The following is a 20865-nucleotide window of genomic DNA, read 5'->3' as shown; positions in this document are numbered from 1 at the left end:
TTCACTCCTATCACCTAATCAGATTTATAACATTACATATTCTCATTGACAGCAAAATCATCTAACGCTGCCTTAACCCACAGTGCCTTATACTGCTCCTTCCTTACTCCTTTACTCCTAGGATAAGGAGTATTTACTGAGGACCTACTAGGTACTGAGTACAATTCTAAATGTTAGGAACATAAAACTGAGTAAGATGAGGTCTCTTCTTTCAAAGATATCTCCATCTCACAGGGAAATACAATCTGGTAAATTAATGACTGAAGTGGAGTGAGGGTGTCTGGGATCTCAAAGAAGAGGGCATGCAGCCCAACCTGAGAGTCAGAAAGCCTCCCAGAGGAGAGACCACTTAAAATGAGTTTTAAGGAATCAGTGGATATTACTAAGTGAAGAAAGAAGGGCAGGAGAACAGCATGAAAGGGAGAGATGCATGAGTGTTGTGGAAGTACAATCAGTTTCATAAACTGAAAAAAAAAAAAAGAAAAGGTATGAAGTGAAGGGATGAAAAACAAGGCTAGAGTAGCTGGGAAAAGTCAGATAAAAAAGAACATCATTTGTTAAGCTAAGGAGTTTGCAGTTTACCTTGAAATGCAAATTCGAAGGATTTTTGACTGAGGTATGTCATAAACAGGCTATACGTTGGAAAGAATATTCAGTAAGTGTTTATTGAATTAATGACAAATGAAATATGAATGAACTAGAAATGAACCAGACTGAAATAAGAAAACTAGTTAGGAGAACTGTGATTACTAGCATCAGAAGACTCTCCACTAGTGACAAGAATAGCTTCCAAGAGACAGCAATATTTAAAGGACAAGTCAAAGACCCTGAGCCACATGGAGGAGAGGACTGTGACCAGCTCACACAAAGACATAGAAGAGAGTGAAATGATATCACAGAAGCCTAAGGGGAAGACAGTGCAGGGAAGGGGGCCAGTGGTGTCAAAGGGCAATGCTGTTAAACAACAAAGGAAGGGGCTCTGCCATTAAAAGGCTAACAGGGGGCCTTACTGATGGTACTTCCATGGAGTTGCAGAAGCAGCCAACACCAGGGAAATGAGGAGCAAACACTGAGAAACTGATTACCAGGAGCAAAGTGGCTGTGTCTGAGTTGAGCTGTGATGGAAAGAAGACAGCTAAAACAAAAGCCAGGGAGAATATATACACACAAAATAGTAATGACTTGAACTTTATGTTCAAAAAAGGTGGGGTGGAGAAGGTGGGTAATGGACCAGAGGTTGAAGGTAAGAGGACAGAGAGAGAAGATGACTGCTGATACAATCTTGAGCAGCGAGCGGGTAGTGTGGAACCTAGGGGACAGGGGAGGAAAGAAGCGCCAGTGAATGAAAGAAGAGGGGCCGCTTCCTCTGAGAAAGCTGGAAAGAGTAGGGCAAATGGAAATGATTTCTCAGCTTTCTCCATGAAATACAAAGCACAGTCATTGCTAAAAATAATGAGGGATGCATTGTTGAGAGAAAAGAGCGAAAAGCGGGGAGAGGGAACAGTCACAGTGCAGAGAAAAAACTCCAAGCAGTGTTACAGATCCACCCAAAGCCCTTCCGAGACTCAGGAGTTGACAGATAAGGAGGTTTAGAAAAAGAAGAAGAAGAAGAACTGCATGTTCAATTGAAAACAGTGGTGCAAATAAACATATGGGAGAAAACTAGCAGTAGAGAAGGCATAAGGCAAAAGAGAAGGGATCTGGCAGTACCCCCAACAAACATACATTTAATGTGAGAAAGGTCGCATCTACCTGTATACCAATTTTTTTAAAAAAACTCAGAAAGTCTCAGAAAGTATGAAGAAACCTGATGCACAGAACACAACTTTGTTCAAGCACAACTTTGACTTGCTTGAACATGCAGCACATCAGCAATCTGAAACTAACCCATTTTGTGATCCAGATCTGGGTTTCTAATATCAACTCTGAATTGGTTGCTTTCCAAAATACTTACCAAAGTAACAATGTTTGAAAATCAAATTATTGACATCTTAAAGCAGGCTCTACTACAACTTACGTAATTATACCACATACCCCAAGCCCTTACTAGATAAATGTCACCACTAAATGTACACATCTTCGTAAACCAACAAACAAGTTTTCAAAAGCCAAATAGGCACAAAGGAAGAAGTAGTCCTACATCAATTAAATCTCTAAAAATGAAAAAGATAAAACTGAGTCAGATACCACTTTGATTGTAGCACAAACCTAATGAAACGTCAATACATAAAACAAAGCTAAAGAACAGTATCTCAATTATGAGCGTTTCTAAATAACTAAAAGCGATGAAAGAAAGTATATAGCCAACTAAATAAAGCATCACCAAACCACTTTCCTCTCTTTATAATTATTCTTAATCATTAAAACAGAAATCAAGAGGTCTAGAAATTATAATTAGACTTCAAAATTTTTTATTTCAGAAAGTGCTATTTTTTTCCCGCTTTTGTTTTTAACATACTTCATGTTTTAGAGCAGCTGTAGATTGACAGCAAAGATGAGCAGGAAGTACGGAGACGGCCCACATTAACCCTGCCCTCACACATACGCAGCCTCCTGCATCACCAGTACTCCCCACCATGGAAGCGCCTTTGTTACAGTAAGGAACCTAGGCACACACCATTATCACTCAGTGGTCACCGTCTACAGGAGGGTTCACCCTTGGTGCTTCCTCTCTGGGGATCTGGACGAATGCATGACAGGTACCCATCATTATGGTAACACAGTATGTTCACTGCCTTGAAAATCTTCTGTGTTTTGTCTATTCATCCGGCCACCACCACCCTCTGGCAAGCACTGAACTTTTTACTGCCTCCATCATTTTGCCTTTTCCAGAATGTCACACAACCAGTATCAAACAGTATGTGGCCTTTTCAGACTGGCTTCTTTAACTCAGAATATGCATTTTAGGTTTCTCCACTGCTTTTCATGACTTGATTGCTCACCTCTCTTTTAGAGCTGAGTAATATTTCACTGTGTGGATGTACCACTGTATTTATCCACCTGCCCACTAAGACATCTTGGTTCATCAATTGTAACATATTACTCAAATGAAAGATGTTAACAGAGATAACTAGTGAATGGGTGGGGGGATGAGGAGAGTATATGGCAACTCTGGACTTTCTACTCAATTTTTCTATAAACCAAAAATGTCCCTAAAAAATAAGTTATTAATAAAACAACCAAATAAAGAAGTGTAAAAAATAATTTATTTTGCATTCCAGTATAGGTCTTTTCCTTCGTCAGTGCTATTTTTTAAAAACCTGAATAAATATTTTGCAACACTAATTTTAGTCATTAAACACTAAAATTAGTATTGGCAGAAAAGCAGACATACAAATCAATAAAACAGAATTAAAAGTCTAGAAATAAACCCACATATACATGGACAATTAATTTATGGCAAAAGAGCAAAGAACATACAATGGAGAGAGGACAATCTCTTTAATAAATGGTGTTGGGAAAACTGGACAACCACACGCAAAAGAATGAAAGTAAAACTATTATTCCATACCGTATAAAAAAAAATCAACTCAAAATGGATTAAAGACTTGAATGTAAGACCTGAAACTCTAAGACCTTTAGAAGAAAACAGAGGCAGAACATTCTCTGATATCAGTCTAGCAAAATCTTTCTGTATCTATCCTCAGGCAAGGGAAACAAGAGAAAAAACAAATTAGTGGAACTAAAGAGCTCTGCAAGCAAAGGGAACCATCAGAAAAAATGAAAAGACAACCTACCAAATGGGAGAAGATATTTGCAAATCATTTATCTGACAAAGGGTTAATATCCAAAATATATAAAGAACTCCCACAAATCAACACAAAAAACAAAAACACGATTAAAAAACAGGCATAGGAGCTGAACATTTTCCAAAGAAGACATACAGTCAACAGGCATGTGAAAAGATGTTGAAAGTCATTAAAATTAGGCAAAAGCAAATCAAAACCACAGTGAGATATCACCTCATGCTCAAAACATTGGCCACTTTCAAAAAGGCAAGAAATAACAAGTGTTACATCTGCAAGTTCAACTAAAAACCACAAAGTGCTCCAACAAACCTGGTTCAAACAAGATCCCTTTTCTCATAAGCCAGAGACAATAGTCAACTATAGGTATTTATAAATTCCTGTAAATCAAATGATGACTTTGTTCTTAAAAGGGATCTATCTACATGGTATACAACCTAGATTTGCCTATACAAACTACAAAAATTGCACCTCTTCAACTCACTTGATAACTTTCAACAATTATTACCAGGTTAAGTTTCTCCTGAATCAGCAAAGTAATTAGGCCTTTGCTTAACGTGACCCCTATGAACTGGTCATTTACAGATGCAAGATATTGGTCTAAGACTACAGTTTTTAACAGGAGCAGTACTGTCCACCAGAGGGTGTTCTGAAACTTAGAGGAGGCAGTTCTGCCTTTCCTAAGTATTAGTAGAACTTGTACCATTAAATGGGTGGAAGCCAGGATGCCAGACGTCCCACAGTGTGCAGGGCAGTCCTACACAACCACATCACCCTAATTCCTGCCTACCTTCTCAAATATCCTGAAAAAAAAAAAAAAAATTTACCATGAGTTGATCACATTCCATTCACGATGTTTAATTCAGCAATACCCCTCAATCTACTGGCAAATGTCAGCTGTCTTGTTCAAAGTGATTTCTCACGGACTTTAGTCACTTTTTTAGTGTACTCATGATGAAGCATTTATAGATTTTATGTAACACAGTTAAGTCACTGTGTTAATTTTTTGGAAACTGTTTATGTAAATGATTATGTCCATGATTCTCACATCAGGATAATAAGGAAGTATTACAAAATAGTTGCTACAGAAAAAAATACTATGGATCTGAGAATTGAGAACCACTTGTTTAGATTAATTTATCTTGATTTCAGCCATTAAGATCTGTGCAACTGTCCATTTTTATATGAACTTCATAAGAAAGATCGTGCAGAGACCTGGATTCCGTCTGGTTCTGCTACTGTGTGTCCCTGAGCAAGCTATTCACTCTCTTCTCTGTGAATCTGTTTGTCTACCTCTAACATAGAAAATCAGACCAGAACCCCTCCAGAGAATTTTTCATTCTGGTATCTTAGAATTCTAAACATTTTCAAATGTCCTCAGTAATCTTCAAAAACCTGAAAAAGTCAATCATATATATTCTTGGCCACCCTCGAAAAAGCTGGATCTATAATAATCCCATCAGCTCCAGAAAATAATTCATCTTCAGTTCTATGAATACTAAAAACAGGAATTAGACTAAGCAGAAATTAAAAGAAAGCTATCAAATGGAGACACAGGGCCATGCCAGATACACTGACTAGAAGTTTAAATGAAGGGGTTTCTTCCTTCCTACAGTGCAACTGCTCTTCAGACCTTCTGGAATGGTCCTTCAAATGAAAACCTGATATTAGGACAGGAAGTCCAAAGAAAAGACTACAAGTAGAATAAAAAAGACACCCACTGGCCAGACCCTGGGGATTTCAAGGGGCATCCTGCCATTCTTTGCTCCGAACTGCCAACTTCTATCCACCAGGATGAAGACAACTTTCGCTTCCATTTGCAGAGAATTCAATTAGTGGAATTTTTAATGGTCTCTCCTGGATGATTTTCTTTGTTGTCACTAACTCTGTTAAGATCTAAGCCCCTGAAAAAACCAAGGTACTGGAAAGGTAGGAAGCAAGCAGATCCAGAGTCACCAGGTCTATCAGTGGAAGAGATTCTCTTTTAGATCTCCTAAGCTTCAGTACTTCCCTAGTGGCTCAATAGTTAAAGAATCCACCTGCAATGAGGGAGACCTGGGTTCCATCCCTGGGTTGGGAAGATTCCCCTGGAGAAGGGAACGGCTACCTACTCCAGTAGTCTGGCCTGGAGAATTCCATGGACAGAGGAGCTTGGCAGGCCACAGTCCACAGGGTTGCGATGAGTCAGACACGACTGAACAACCTTCACACACTCACAAGCTTTGGTACAACCCTCATCTCTCTCTTCCACACCCCTCTCTGATGAAGCTGGGACACATCTCAGCTTCATGGGAAACAGAGAAATTATGTCTTGGATTTCAGAGAAGCATTAGAAATGGAGGTCCAAACAGGGTTCCTGAAAAGCAAAGTCATCATCAACTACATTTCTGCAACATGACAGGGACTAATCAAGCATTTCAATGTTGATAAAAAATCTTTTAAATTAAAATGCTATGAAGCCTATTAAGCGTACATGGAAAATCTGTAACAGTATGTACATACTTTGCAGCTTATACTTTATAAAGAAAGATTTTTGAACAACTTTTTTTGTATGTATTTGCTCTTTAGGAATCAAAAAAAAAAAAAAAACCCCACAAAAGCTTATGAGGCAAATAATGGAATACAGATATTGAGAAATACCCATTTCACTCCTTGCAAACTGCGCACATGACCCCTGGCTCTGCAGCTTGCAGCCAGAACACTCGGGGAATGCTGAGCATCCGACGCAGCACTGCGGCCTCACCTGCCGGGCGTAATGTTCTATCTCCTCCGCTCTGTTCCGATACCAGTCCATCACCTCCGCCACCGCCAGCCGGGCGCTTCGGTACCTCAGCAGCGCGGGCTGTGCGGCATACAGGAACTCACTTTCATCCGGAAGACTTGGCTCAACCACCCTTCTGCAGGGCACAGAGAGAACAAATAACTGGCTGAGATGCTGGGGGAGGTGAGTGTATGAGGGAGAAACAGAGGGGGACAGAGACAGGGAGAGAGCAGTGACTGAGACTGGCAGGATGGATGGATGGACAGACACACTTGTGGGAAGGTGTGTTTGTGCGTGTTTTCCTATATGCACAGGCACACAAGATAAATGGGAAAACTAAGGCAGGATGCCTTAGTTTCCTATTAGTTCTTCCAATTAAAAAAAAAAATCAGGACAGTAAATTTAAAAAAAATATATGCCCCAAATCAATCAAGCAAGTATTAAATAAAATCAGACACACCCTGGGTAGCTTTAAAATGCGGCATACCTGCCACAGGCCAACTAAATCGCAATGACTGTGACGGCCAGCCAGGCTGAGTTTAGTAAAGACACCCCGAGGTGATTCTGAGCCAAATGTAAATTAAAAAGCCTTCTTTCCCAACTTCATAAAAACAAGAGGAAAATATGCCTTATTTATGTTGCTAATATAACTTTAGGTATCAGCAACACAGTAATGCACTGGTATTTACAAAGTTAGGAACTACTCTAGACTATCTGCCAACAGGAGGGAAAGAAACAACACTAAAGGAAGGCATACAGGGAAACCATCACAGGGATCACGGATTATGAGGCGTTTTTACGAGGATGCTGCTGGCCAATTCCCTTCAATGGTTAAGAACTAAAAAAGAAAAAAATAACAACTTAAACTAAGATATTTCAGATATAAATAGGCGGAAAGACCATGTTCCATTAGGGATATTCATTCATCTAAAGTAAGTCGGGAGTGCGTTGCCATTCCCTTCTCCAGGGGATCTTTCTGACTCAGGGATCAAACGCAGGCTTCCCGCAAAGCAGGCAGATTCTTTACCACTGAGCCACCAGGGAAGTCCCTAAAGTAAGCCAGTAAACAACAAGTGGTATAATTATTACTAATATAAGGGAATGTGCTTTTGAGTCAGCACTGAAATGCAATTCTATCACTGAAAGCTGTGAAATCTTGCAAAAATTAGTTAAAACTAGTCTAAGATTCATTTTATTCATGTCAAAAATGGGGAATAACACCAGGCAAGAATTTTAAAATAATATAAATAAAATATACAGAGAATATTGTCTGGCACAGAGCAGGTGCTTAACTTTTATTTATTTAGGTATTCTTTTCATTGGAATTATTAGCTGTTTTAATATCTGACCATACCCAAAGCTCACAAATATTTGGGTGTTTTATCCACATGACTTAGACAACCTACTGTAGTTACAACTGGGTAGTCATTTAACTAGTTTCACAACTGTCATTAACATCTGACCTGTGATTTCTCCTCATCTCTGACACATAAAAGTCACACCCGATCTCCTGAAATCTTCCCATTTCAGGGGAAAAATACCCACAAGCAATGTAAGAGTTCCTTTGACATATTTTTTTTTCAGTCCTTAACTTCCTGCCCTCTCAGCATGGTGAATTTGAACCTTTCCTCCTTCTGGAAACATGCTTGTCTTCTGTTCCAGCACGCCACACCATTATGCCGTACTGTCAAGCCACACACATCCCATCCTCCTGGCTGCGCCTTCTCACAGTCATCTTCGCTAGACTCTCCTCCCAGAGCCAGCTGTTAAATACTACCTCTTCCAAATTCTCCAGCTCTCCTGTCATCTCACTATACTCTCTCTAGGTCTCCTGGTAGACTCTGCAGTATAAATTCACCAACATGTTTTCACCCCTAACCCAGACTTCACTTGAAAGCACCAAAATTCTCCTTCTATTTGCTCTTAGGCATTTCAAATGCAACAAGATCAAAACTGAATTCACGCTATCTCGAGGAAATAGTTATCTTTTTTAAAACAGAAACATGATTCTATCATCCTCGTGACTATTTGTATAGCCTGTCATCTGCCTTAGAATATTCTAGCCTCATCTTGGTGCCAGTGTCACTTCTGTCCTGTACACTTCAACAATACAGGTCTTATTTTCAGTCCTTAAAGGGGCCCTCGCCTTGAGCCTCCCAAACGTTCTTCCCTCTCTTAAAACACTCCCTTCCCTCATAAGCCAAACTCACCGTCCACTGAGCTAAATCTTTCGAACTCAGATTGGACACCTCCAAATCTCAGACTTCACACCACTCCCTCCTTGATCTCCACAAAGGTTAGGTCCCCCAGTGGCCCCTGTGCTTCACTTTCATAACACTCATCACATTCGTAATTTATCGCAGCAGCATCTTTCCTGCGAGATGATACACTTCATGAATACAGAAACATGTTTTTCTTCCTTCAGTGTTCTTGAATCGAGCAGAGGACAGGATTACAGCAGATCCTTGAGCGACATGAGTTTGAACTGTGTGGGTCCACTTACAGTTTTTTTTTCCAACAGTAAATACTATAGTACTACGCCACCCATGGGTGGCTGAATCCATAGATGGGGAACCGCAGGTATGGAGGGAAGATGGATTATAAATCATAGGCAAACTTTTGACCTCACTGAGTGTCAGGCCCCACTAACCCCTTTGCTGTTCAAGGGGCAACTGTAAATGAAAAAGCCACAAGGTATCCTGTAACCTCACTTGCAGATACAGAGAATAGACTGGTAATTGCCAGAGGTGGAGGGTGCAAGGTGGGAGAAATGGTTAGGGGGTAGGGGAGAGGCAATAAAATGGATGAATTAAAAAAGAAATGTCCTGCAAATCTGTATCATCTTCAAAAGCATCTTCTCTTCTGTCAGCCTTTTCCTAGCTTTTCATTTTTACAGTTTTAAGAGACCCAGCACAGCAAGTTTAGCTTACTATTGTCTGAGAAGAAATGCCCTTATTCCTTCTTATCTCCTTCTCAGAATCATTAAAAGGCACAGGCTAAGGAGAACTGGGAAGCATCAGGTGACTGGAACAGGGCTCTCCTCAAAAAGCCCCATCTTAAAGTGAGGACCACACACCTTCCCTCCTACTGTATCCACTGGCATCAACCTCCCACCTTTTTCAACTTATCTCCATCTTCAATCTCTCATTACCCATGCTAACTGTGGATTTCCAGTTAAATATGGCTGATACATACCATGCATTAAGCTCCACACTTTCCTGAAATGACACTGAAATGATGGTAAAAGATTAAAGGGGAGTGGGGGTCACGTAAATGCTCAAAAAGGAAGGGAGTATATGGAGCAAAAGAAACAAAACCACTATCTTCCACTGAAGCAAGTCCACAGATAACAGGCAGGACTAAAAACATCAAAAAGTAGCTATACAATTCTGTTATTCAGAGACTGGAGTAAATAACAGGACAATCCTTTAAAAGAATTCAAAGTAGTTGCTTCAGGAGAGCAGGATACAAAAAAGGGGAACAAAGGAGTATGACTTTTGCTTTTTTAACAAGATTTGTAGAAAATCTTAAACTTTTAATCTATTTGCAACTACACAGAACTTTAATAAAAATTTTTTAAAAATTTTAAAAGCACATAACAGCAAAAACACAGGGCATTCGATTGCTATTATAATCAAACTCATCAGAGTGAAAAAGGTTAACTAGGAGTTAGATATGCACTCAGATATCAACAGTGAAAGATACAGAATGAAGGGGGACTGCCAACATTAATGCCAACATGAAGAAAGTCCCAAATTTCACTTGCAATGATCAAACTACTGCTTAGGGCTTTTATTTATCATTTATCAGACAGTTCATACACATAGTTTTAAAAAAAAATGTAAAAATATAAGATGACTCTTATCAAATGTAAAAATGAGCAATGAGCATTTACCTGACTTTGAGGAGTAAGGCATAAAGGGATTCAATGCCCCTTGCACAGGCTTTCAGCCCCACACCTCATCACCCACAAGCTTCTGTAGACCTTGATGCCTCAATGTTCTGAGGCTTTCTATGGTAAAGTCTTATAAAAGTGAAAATTAAAACTGAATCAAGAACAAAACTGCACACATACCACAATAACAGCTATGAAAAACACACCTGTACATGTCAAAGACTGAAAAGGAATGTCTCAGAATGAAAAGAGTAGTTACATAAGGACCACTTATAGAGTAACTCCTTGGTAGCCATTCAATATTTTTCCATTAAATTTTTCAACATACCTTGAGTAAAGTCAAGCTGTTAAAAAAAGTCCCTCAAACTCTCAAGCAGGGACCACCATCAAATAAACCACCACCCACCACACACCACCTGCATTGGGCCTTCTACTCATCCATCCTACAAAGACATGAAGAGCTCTCCCACTGGCTCATTCTTACCTGCACTCCAGCTTCTCACACCAGTCTTCATCTCGGTGCTTATGTTCGTGCCAAGGAACGATCATCAAGGAATCACCGTCATAACTAAAAATATCAAAAAAAAAGCACGTACATTTAAAATACACATTACCTCAGTGACTGGAAACACAAGGAACATAATCCAAAAGTAATCCTATAAGCTTAAACCTCCAAGATTTCTTTTTATGGTATCTTAAGTAGTACATGATACATATCATATACAATAGACAAATAAAAAATACAAAACTGCTGATTTCTCTTTGATCATAAAATGGTTCAAAAAGAAAAGGGAAATTTAAAACAAAAATGTTAACAAGAAACTAAAGGTGGTATGGCTGTGAGTACACTCAAACATTCTAAAATATTTATCAAAACTCCGTATTTTGTGTTTTTAATGCTAACATAAATGGTCCCCTGCTCTCAAACACTGTACAACCTGACTTCCTGTGATCACAGAACTGTTCTCTAACTGGGTTATCCAACACAGTAACTGCTAAGCCACATATATCAATCACTTGAAATGTGACACTGATACAAAGAAACTTTTAATACTATTTAATTTTAATTTATTTTATTTAAAATTTAAATAGCTACATGTGGCTGGTAGCGCCTATACTGGATATCTTAACAGCCAGAACTGAAGTGAAAGTCGCTCAGTCATGTCTGACTCTTTGCAACCCCGTGGACTATACAGTCCATGAAATTCTGCAGGCCAGAACACTGAGTGAGTAGCCTTTCCCTTCTCCAAGGGATCTTCCCAGCCCAGGGATTGAACCCAGGTCTCCCGCATTGCGGGCAGATTCTTTACCAGCTGAGATACCAGGGACCAGGCTAAGAGGACCTAGCTAATAATCAGAGTGAAGAAATAATTCTGCAGGTTAAAATATCACCAATAAATGACAGAAGTAAAATATAAGAGGCAAAGACAAGTCCTGACTGCATGGTGTTAAAAGCAAATTAAAAAGGAAAAATGAAGTAACGATAGTGAAGACAGACAGCAGAGCAAAGTGCTATGAAGAAGAGAAGGAAAGCATAAACCTACCTGTCTTTTAACCAACTGTACAGTACTTGGCACAGGACTTTCTAAAGTGAAGCACTTCAAACCTCACCACTAAAGTACCTGTTAGCTCTAATATTCCATAAATCTATGAAAACAACACAAACATCCTGAACTAAAAATGAAGACAAAAATTCTAAAAACCAATTTCAATCACCTTGCTTTTATAGTGCAATAAAACATCTTATCTCATATTTGCGTATCAATGGTAGTACTCTCCTAAAATTTATCATAGCCTCAGAGAAAGGACTGCACTTTTGTATAGTATGAGGTTTTACAGTTTCTTATCTTCCTAAGCTATGGGACAGGTCTTATACAAAAAATACTTCATAAGCATTTGGGGAAAAGGTAGGAGGATTAGTCTTCATGTAGATAGGAGCAGGAGACTGCTTGGGGGGTTACAAGAAACAGAGAAGCTGTGAAGACCTGGAAATCAGCAGGGTTGATTTATCTATCTATAGCATCATCTATGGGCTTCCTCGGTGACTCAAATGGTGAAGAGTCTGCCTGCAGTGCAGGAGACCCAGGCTAGAGCGTTGGGTTGAGATACCCTGGAGAAGGGATCGGCTACCCACTCTAGTATTCTGGCCTGGAGAATTCCATAAACTGTACACTCCACGGGTCACAAAGAGTCAGACATGACTGCTGAAGTTACTATTACTGTTGCAAATTTTTTGAAGTCAAAGTTCCCTGTTAGATAATACATAAGAAATTTATTATATTGTTTTTAAAAGAGCATTTTACCCACTTTTTAGCTAGCATGCAATGTCTTAGCAAACCAAAGATACATTTCTGAAGGCATGTGACTTCATGGTTTTAAATTTCAGAGTCGTATAGACGATTAATTACAATAAGATACCACAATCACAGTATTTCATTTGTCACCAAGTAAAAAACTATTTTATTTCCTTCCACATCAGTAACTAATACTTTATCACAGATCACTGAATTGGTAGAAAAGATAACATTTGGATACAATGGTGATAATAATGCTCACTCTTCCAACGTAAGAATAAATTGTAGCAATGAATTGATAAACAAGGAAAAAATTAATCCAGCAAACTATTACTGCCTTTTTTAATTAAAGCAGACATGGTTCCATAAGCTACACAAAATGTTTTCCAAAAGACTGAGAAAAATTTATCGTAAATTGAGATTTGCATTTTCTCTATAAAGTACATATTACATATAAGGATTACTACTAAAATGATCAGTAATGGTGTGGGGCTCTGAACAAAGTAACATTTATTTGGTAAATGTTTGGTAAAAAGACTAGAAAAATTTGGTAAAAAGACTAGAAAATTGTAAGACTCTGTCAACCTTCAATAAACTGAAATGGGTAAGAAAACATGCCTATTTTTATCAAAACACACATTAAAGACAAGTTCTGCTCTGAGACTCACTTCGAAAAGCAGGCCTAAAGAGCCTCAGGTTGATGAAGCATGTTTGCTCCATTTTCAGGGCACAGCACAACTAAATGTTTCTACATGTTTTTTAATATGATCACCACTGATGTAATGGTAAGAATACTAACAATAATATATTAGGAATGGTCAACAATAGCATTATTGATTTCTCACTATGGACCAGACACGATACAACACCTAACCTGGTCCTACATAGTGTAGTGGTATTATCCTCCTTAAACTATAATGAGAAACCTGAGACCCAAGTTTACTTGCCTCTCCTCATGAAGAATATAAATGACAGAGCCACGGATTTAAACACAACCTGGCAGAATCCAAAGCTTATCCTCCTGGCTAGTAGACAGCCACCAGGCTAGACAGAGGTACCAGTCAGACTGTGCACAAGCAGAGGGCAACACGAACCTTCTCATATTTTAATTCAGACACCCCAATAAGGACCTTCTATATGCATATTTAAAGGACACATGTAAACTGAGATACAAAACCAGTCTCATCACCAGTAGGATCAGGAAACTAACTCCCACCAAATATGGCTTCATCTTAGGTTTGATCATCAACAGTTACATAAAAACAGAAACGTTTCTGTACTTTTCCTTCCAGGATGCTTATACAAAGCAAGTTATTTTTGGACAAATTTTAGGAGTTTAAGATGCTTGCTATAAAAACACCGTTAAGTTCTTTATCATAAATCAAGTGATAACATTTAAGGAAGACATAGGATTTTTTTCCCCAGGCAGAATATAAATTCCTCAAAGGCAGCATTTTTCCTTGTTTTGTCTATTGCCACATCCTCAAGCCTAAAATGGTGCCTGACATTTAGCAGACTATAAAATAATACGTCAAATGAATTAATGGACACCGCAAAGACTTTTTTTTAGAGTGATCTCATAAGCATATGATCTCATAAGCAAAACTTCAAAATTGGAATGGAGCAATAAAAAGGATTACAGATACACTGAGGAGGTATATTTACATGGAATCTGTGATCTGAGAGTGAGAATAAGAATCCTTTCTTGATACAGATTATCATCCTAATGAAAGGGCAAAATCTATACTGGCGATTGTATACATCTACAATCTAGAGAATTTAACATGTCATGTTATACTGATGGGGGTAAAAAGATTTCAGAATACGTATTTCCCTAAACCTGACCATTCTTTACAATTTGAAATGATTGATTAGTTCTATCATTTGCATCTTGAAAATGCCCAACTTTCAGCTACTTATTCTTTCACACAGTAACAGAATGCTTAATAAAATTTAGAGGAAAACTTTTTATTAATTCTGTTTACAACAAAAATATTAGCCCTGTAAACTGATCACTAAGTGGGTTAGGTAAAAAAACATGGTTTAAAAAAAAAACAAAAAACCCTAGAAAACACAGCTGTTCCTTTCAGAAAGCTGTACAAAGTTTGGTTAGGTGCAAAACTCATTTGAATCTCAGTTCTATAAACACAAAATAACATTTACATACACTTTATTTCATCTTTTTCTTCTATTTCCACTTTGCTAGGGAAGACTGTAAATTTAAATGCATCATTCCCGCTTAAAAAAAAAAATGAAGTACATGGTAAACTTAAATTCAGTTCAGTTCAGTCGCTCAGTCATGTCCGACTCTTTGCAACCCCATGGACTGCAGCACGCCAGGCCTCCCTGTCCATCACCAACTCCTGGAGTTTACCCAAACTCATGTCACAAACATGACATCTCCTTGCAGTTCAAGGGACTCTCAAGAGTCTTCTCCAACACTGAAGTACAAAAGCACCAATTCCTCAGTGCACAGCTTTCTTTATAGTCCAACTCTCACATCCATATATGACTACTGGAATAACCATAGCCTTGACTAGATGGACTGCAAGGAGATCCAACCAGTCCATCCTGAAGGAGATAAGTCCTAGGTGTTCATTGGAAGGACTGATGCTGAAGCTGAAACTCCAATACTTTGGCCACCTCATGCGAAGAGTTGACTCATTGGAAAAGACCCTGATGCTTGGAGGGATTCGGGGCAGGAGGAGAAGGGGACGACAGAGGATGGATGGCATCACCAACTCGATGAACATGAGTTTGAGTAAACTCCGGGAGTTGGTGATGGACAGGGAGGCCTGGCATGCTGCGATTCATGGGGTCACAAAGAGTCAGATACGACTAAGCGACTGAACTGACCGACTGACTAGACGGACCTTTGTTGACACTTAAATTACCTCTTTACAAAATAATGGCTGCTTCTGCTTAATTTCAGGATTCTTTATATTAGAGCCCTGCTCATTGTTTTATTCCAAACAATAAACTTTGCTGGTTTCATCTGAAGCTAACATTTATCTGTCAGCAGGAAAGGAATGACTAACAAGTTGTATTATGTTCAACTATTCTCTCATCAATTATTTCTCACACTAAATATAAATGTTTTATTTCAAAGAAATTTTATCATGAATAAACTCTCAAAAAGTTCTTTTACTCACGTGCTATGCTTTAGAAACAAAAAGCTAAACAGACAGTGTATTGCGATTAATTGCCACCTTTCAGTCACTGATTTAAAGATGTGAAGCTATATTTATTCCCCTTATTTAGCATAGAAGAAAATGTTCTAGAAAAGAAAGGATGAAAATAATAATTGGGCCCTACATGGATAAGTACATGTGACTACCATCACTGAACAAGTCAAACTTGATCAGAAAATCAATGGAAAACCAATTAAAAAACTAGTTGTCACTCAGAACACCAAGGTTGGTAGAAAAAACAATTTAAAGGCATCAGAGTTCTCCTCTAGACCAATGGGATTCAATTTCATTAGTAAGTGGCTTATGAAGCAGAGACTAGGCTAATAAGGTACCCTGAAATTTAACAGCATTCTCAGGTGAGAGCAATGTGTCAAAGATAAACATGAGAAAGAAAAAGAAAAAAACCCACCACGCTAGGACTTGAACTCTCCTTCACCACTAAATCCCTGTGACCCAGATGCCTCATCTATTTAGTAAATATTGTAGCATTCATTAATGCTCAAAACAAAAATAAGACTAGAGCCATGTTTTCTTGAATTCTAATCCAAAAGGTAGAGCATGCTCTTAGACGTCTAATCTGTTAGAACTGTGATACCACCCTGCAGAGCCATGTCATCTTGATCAAGTTACTCAATCTGCATGTGCTTGAATTTCCTCATTAGTCTAATAGGTATAATAAGAATCTGAATTTGCGAAGGATCAAATTAGAACACAGAAGGCCTTTTGAACAGTACCTCATATATATTAAGCACTCAGCAGCCATAAAAAGCAGCAGGATTATGAATACCACCAAGAAGGTTTTTCATGGGTAGTGAAATACAGGATATATGTGACTGGTTGCCATTTCAAGATCTACTATATGATAAATAGTAACACCACATTAATGATCATACGAATGATTATATTTACAAATGCCTAACGGCAATAAACCCCACTGACATCACATTGGGTGGGCACCTGGCCAGTGCAATAAATAGTGACAAGAAAATCTGAGGAGCTGATTTAAAAGGTAGTAGTAAAAGCCACAGGCTTCCCGGGGGCTTGGTGGTAAAGAATCCATCTGCCAAGCAGGAAGACACAGGTTCAACCCTGCATCAAAAGATCCACTGAAGAAGGGAATGGCAACCCACTCCAGTATTCTTGCCTGGAAAATCCCATGGACAGAGGAGCCTGGCGGGCTACAGTCCATAGGGTCACAAAGAGTCAGACATGACTTAGCCACTAAACAACAAGTGCCACAAGGCATTATCTCTCTCCCAAATGATTGCAATCGTTTGAAAATATTTAACCATGAACAAAGGATGATTTGATTATTTCTAAGGAGAAATAGTCATAAATTGTTAAAGTTTAACGGAAAGCCACAAACTTCAATGGAGAATCATTGAAGAAATTCCCAGAAAAGCTAATTATAAGTAACTGAGAAAGGATGATATTCACATAGGTACTTAATGCCAATACAACAAGGGGTGAAGGATGAATAGAGACATCAACGATATGAAAATCCCCCTCTGTACCACCAACACTCCCCCCAGCCCCTTGAACAAATGACTGATTCTGAAGAAGAGACAAGTGAAGGTACTCAGAAAAAGGAAGACGACCTTTCCTTGCTGCCTGGAGAGTCACCAGGAAAGAAAGGGCGATGATACTGTGAGATCCAAAGTCTGAGTCAAGTAAGAATTGACAAGGACTATTCTCACACTGGAGAGAACTTTCCTTGCTACCTGGAAAGTCACTAGGAAAGAAAGGGTGATGATACTGTGAGATCCAAAGTCTCTAAATCAAATAGGAATTGACGAGGACTATTCTCACACTGGAGAAAATTTTCCTTGCTACCTGGAGAGTCACCAGGAAAGAAAGGGCGATGATACTGTGAGATCCAAAGTCTGAGCCAAGTAAGAATTGGCGAGGACTATTCTCACACTGGAGAGGCCCAAAACTACACGCCCTCGACTATCAAAGGGAGGTAATAGGAGAGAAACCCAATCAATTTCATTCTATGTTCTGTGTTACTTAGACTGACCAGAACCGGTAGAGAGAGTAAGTGTAAGGCCTTTATTTCACATTACTTCCAGATAGCAACACAATAAAATGCACAACAAAGATAAAGTGTATGACATCTGAACTCAACAATTATAAAACTAATGAAATATACCAAAATATTCATGAATTGTATCAACACACATTATAAACCCTGATCCTATATCAGGCTGTGGTGGTAACAGAGTTTGAACAAAAAGTTAGGGAAAGAATTTTTTATCTGCTTTTTATTCCTGTCACCAAATAAAACAGCACAAATTATGCTCATGCAAATCCTAAGCCATAGCAAGACTGATTTCCTTGTCACTGCCCTTCAAAATCTCTGCATATTCCTGCTTATAGACGTGCACTGAACGGACATTTCACACACTATCTATAAAGTTATCCAACCTTGTCTGGCCTATAGCCGACACTTAGAAAATGCTTACAGTCTGTAAGAACAACTATAAAATTCTATATTATTATACACACACACACACACACACACACACAAAGTCAGCAATCTTGAAAGACAGACAGCATCCTAACTCATAAAATCACACAACTACAATGCTGCAGATAGGATTTGAATCCAGGCAAGTCTGGTTCCAGAGTCTCTGCTCTCAGACACTAGGATGTCCTACCTATCTGAACCCCACCTCTTCTAGCTTAAATTCCAGCTTTTCTCAGGTGTTTCTATGACCATTCCAGTCTGGGTTGCTTTCTTCCAGGTCCCAATTCTCACTATTAACAACTGAACAATTCTCCTGGCATTTATTTCTATTTAAACTTATGATAATATACATAAGACGGTACATTTGTCTTATGTTTCCATGGAGTTCTTTAATTTCCTAATACATATTTTGTATCCACACTAAAAGTAAATATTCCTTTCTCGTAAACACTCCTTTGCATCTACCACAACTCCCAGCAATGTTACATGCACAGCAAGTACATATAATCATTTTAACTAAATTTATATAAAGGCATTATTTCATTTAATCTTCAAATACACAGTAAGTACTGTGATCATAAATTTGCAGGAAAGTAATAAACTCTATGAGCTTAACATTCATCACTGACTGAATGAACAAATAAATGATTCAATGATCAGCAGAAACATATCCACTGATACTCTCTTTAATTCTAAAAGCAGAGCTCTCAGAAACAAATACCACAAAAAAGTTTAAGAACTAGAAATATAAGATTTAGTCAAGATATAAATAAATAATGAATGGAAAATATAAAAGTCAACTGAAGAAGAAGGCTCCAGAGCAAAGAGTGTATACCTAACTCTTTGAGCACTGACCTCACTGCTCCTATAATTATCTGCATGCATGTCTTTCAGAGTAGGAGCACTTTCTACCCCGAGTCCCGAACTCACAGAAGGATCACAGCAAAATGATTCCATCAAGTAACTAGAAAACTTCTTTAAGGAAGGAAATATTGTGTGATTCTAAATCTTGAAAAACTCTTCAAAGAAAGAAAAATGTATATTTCAGAACCAAGCTGTATAATGGAAGTAGGAAGAAAAAAATGTGGATATGTTATGTAAAAATAATACAGCACTTTAACCTCATCTAAACAGATAGAAAAGTAGTATGATTCATGGTATGCCTATTTATAATGTTTTCTTTAACTGTGTCAATCAACATACTATTCATTGAAGGAAAAAAAAAAACCCGAAACCTTCTCTGACGTTCCCAGACCAAGCAGCTTACCAGACTCTCCTCCATATTACTAAACCCTGCATGTACTTCTGTTACCACCGTCAGTGCACTCAGTTACAACTATCTATTTATGTCCTGCTCCTTTACTAAACTGTAAGCTCCTTCAAAGCTTTAGTGATTTTCATATCCTTTGTTCAATACCTGACATGCATTTAAACCTCACTAAATATTTAATGGATGGATGGATGACGGACAGACTGAAGGATGGATGGATAAGTCTGAATAAATAAATGAAAAAACAAAGCTACCCCAAAACCACAGGAGTATTTAAATCTCAAGATTAATATGCTTTCCCTGTAGCTGAAGACTTTGGTAATGTACCTGAGGCTTATTCAAACACTTCTGGTCTCTAAAATGGACCATACAACGCCCTCTCTCACACCCAGGCCTGAGCAACATCGCAGCACTGTGCACCGCAGCTGCCTCGTGGCCTGCGTGCAGGAGTACAAGGCAGCACAGAGACCGGACTGTCCTCAGCTTCTCATCAACAAAGAAGCACAAAGACCGTTCGCGCTGAGATGCTGCTGTACAAGTCCATCTACAGCCTTTTCATCATAAGCCTCCTAAGTCGAGGCCGAGTTACACTGCAGACCGACAATAATCATGACTGAAGCGAAAACACCGGAAATGAAGAGAGCGTGCGAGGCCCTGGTGTCAACTCCACAGGCTGTGACTGGGAAGACGATGGTGCGGGGGTTGCTGTGCAAGTTATTCTAACACATCGCTACTGCTGATGAGCTTCAAAGCTAAACTGGAGATGGCAGGAAGACAAAGAAAGCAAAACACTGGAGCATTTGAATGAAATGAGTCATGCTTCATATAGATTCTTAAGTACATAATAAATACTCATTCACAAAAAGACAGGAAGTTTAGAATGTGATCAGGGACCTGACCCTGGAATAAAAAGACTCCCAATTATTCACAAAGAAGAAAGCAATTTCAAATAAATACCCCTGTACCTGCATTGCTAGATCACATTCTATAAAGTTCAGATTTAAAAACCCCTTCAGATGAATTTACTCTATTACAAATTCAGAAACCTATGCAGATCAACTGCACAGAGAAACTAGCCTCAAAGTACATGTGGTAAGTTACCTGGTGAAACACAGAGGTGTGACTGGATAAACCAACAGAATTCGGGAAGACAAAGCATGCTCCAAAACAACTGAGGTAAAAACTCTACCAGCAAGATGAACAAACCTAAATCTCTGGTATCCAGTAAAAAAAATACC

General features: G+C 38.7%; 1 protein-coding gene across 1 annotated transcript in view; it reads right to left on the bottom strand.

The window, feature by feature from the left end:
* The window catches only part of NBAS (NBAS subunit of NRZ tethering complex), a 312019-nt gene that overhangs the window by 190033 nt on the left and 101121 nt on the right, over window positions 1–20865 (bottom strand). Inside the window, exons 22-23 of the mRNA XM_070451500.1 lie at window positions 10887–10970; window positions 6490–6643 (exon numbers count right to left, since the gene is read on the bottom strand). Coding sequence (XP_070307601.1) covers window positions 6490–6643; window positions 10887–10970 — 238 coding nt within the window. The remainder of the gene's footprint in view (window positions 1–6489; window positions 6644–10886; window positions 10971–20865) is intronic.

Source organism: Odocoileus virginianus, chromosome 2 (assembly GCF_023699985.2).
Source record: "Odocoileus virginianus isolate 20LAN1187 ecotype Illinois chromosome 2, Ovbor_1.2, whole genome shotgun sequence".
Lineage (NCBI taxonomy): Eukaryota > Metazoa > Chordata > Mammalia > Artiodactyla > Cervidae > Odocoileus > Odocoileus virginianus.
This window is presented reverse-complemented; position numbering and strand designations above follow the sequence as displayed.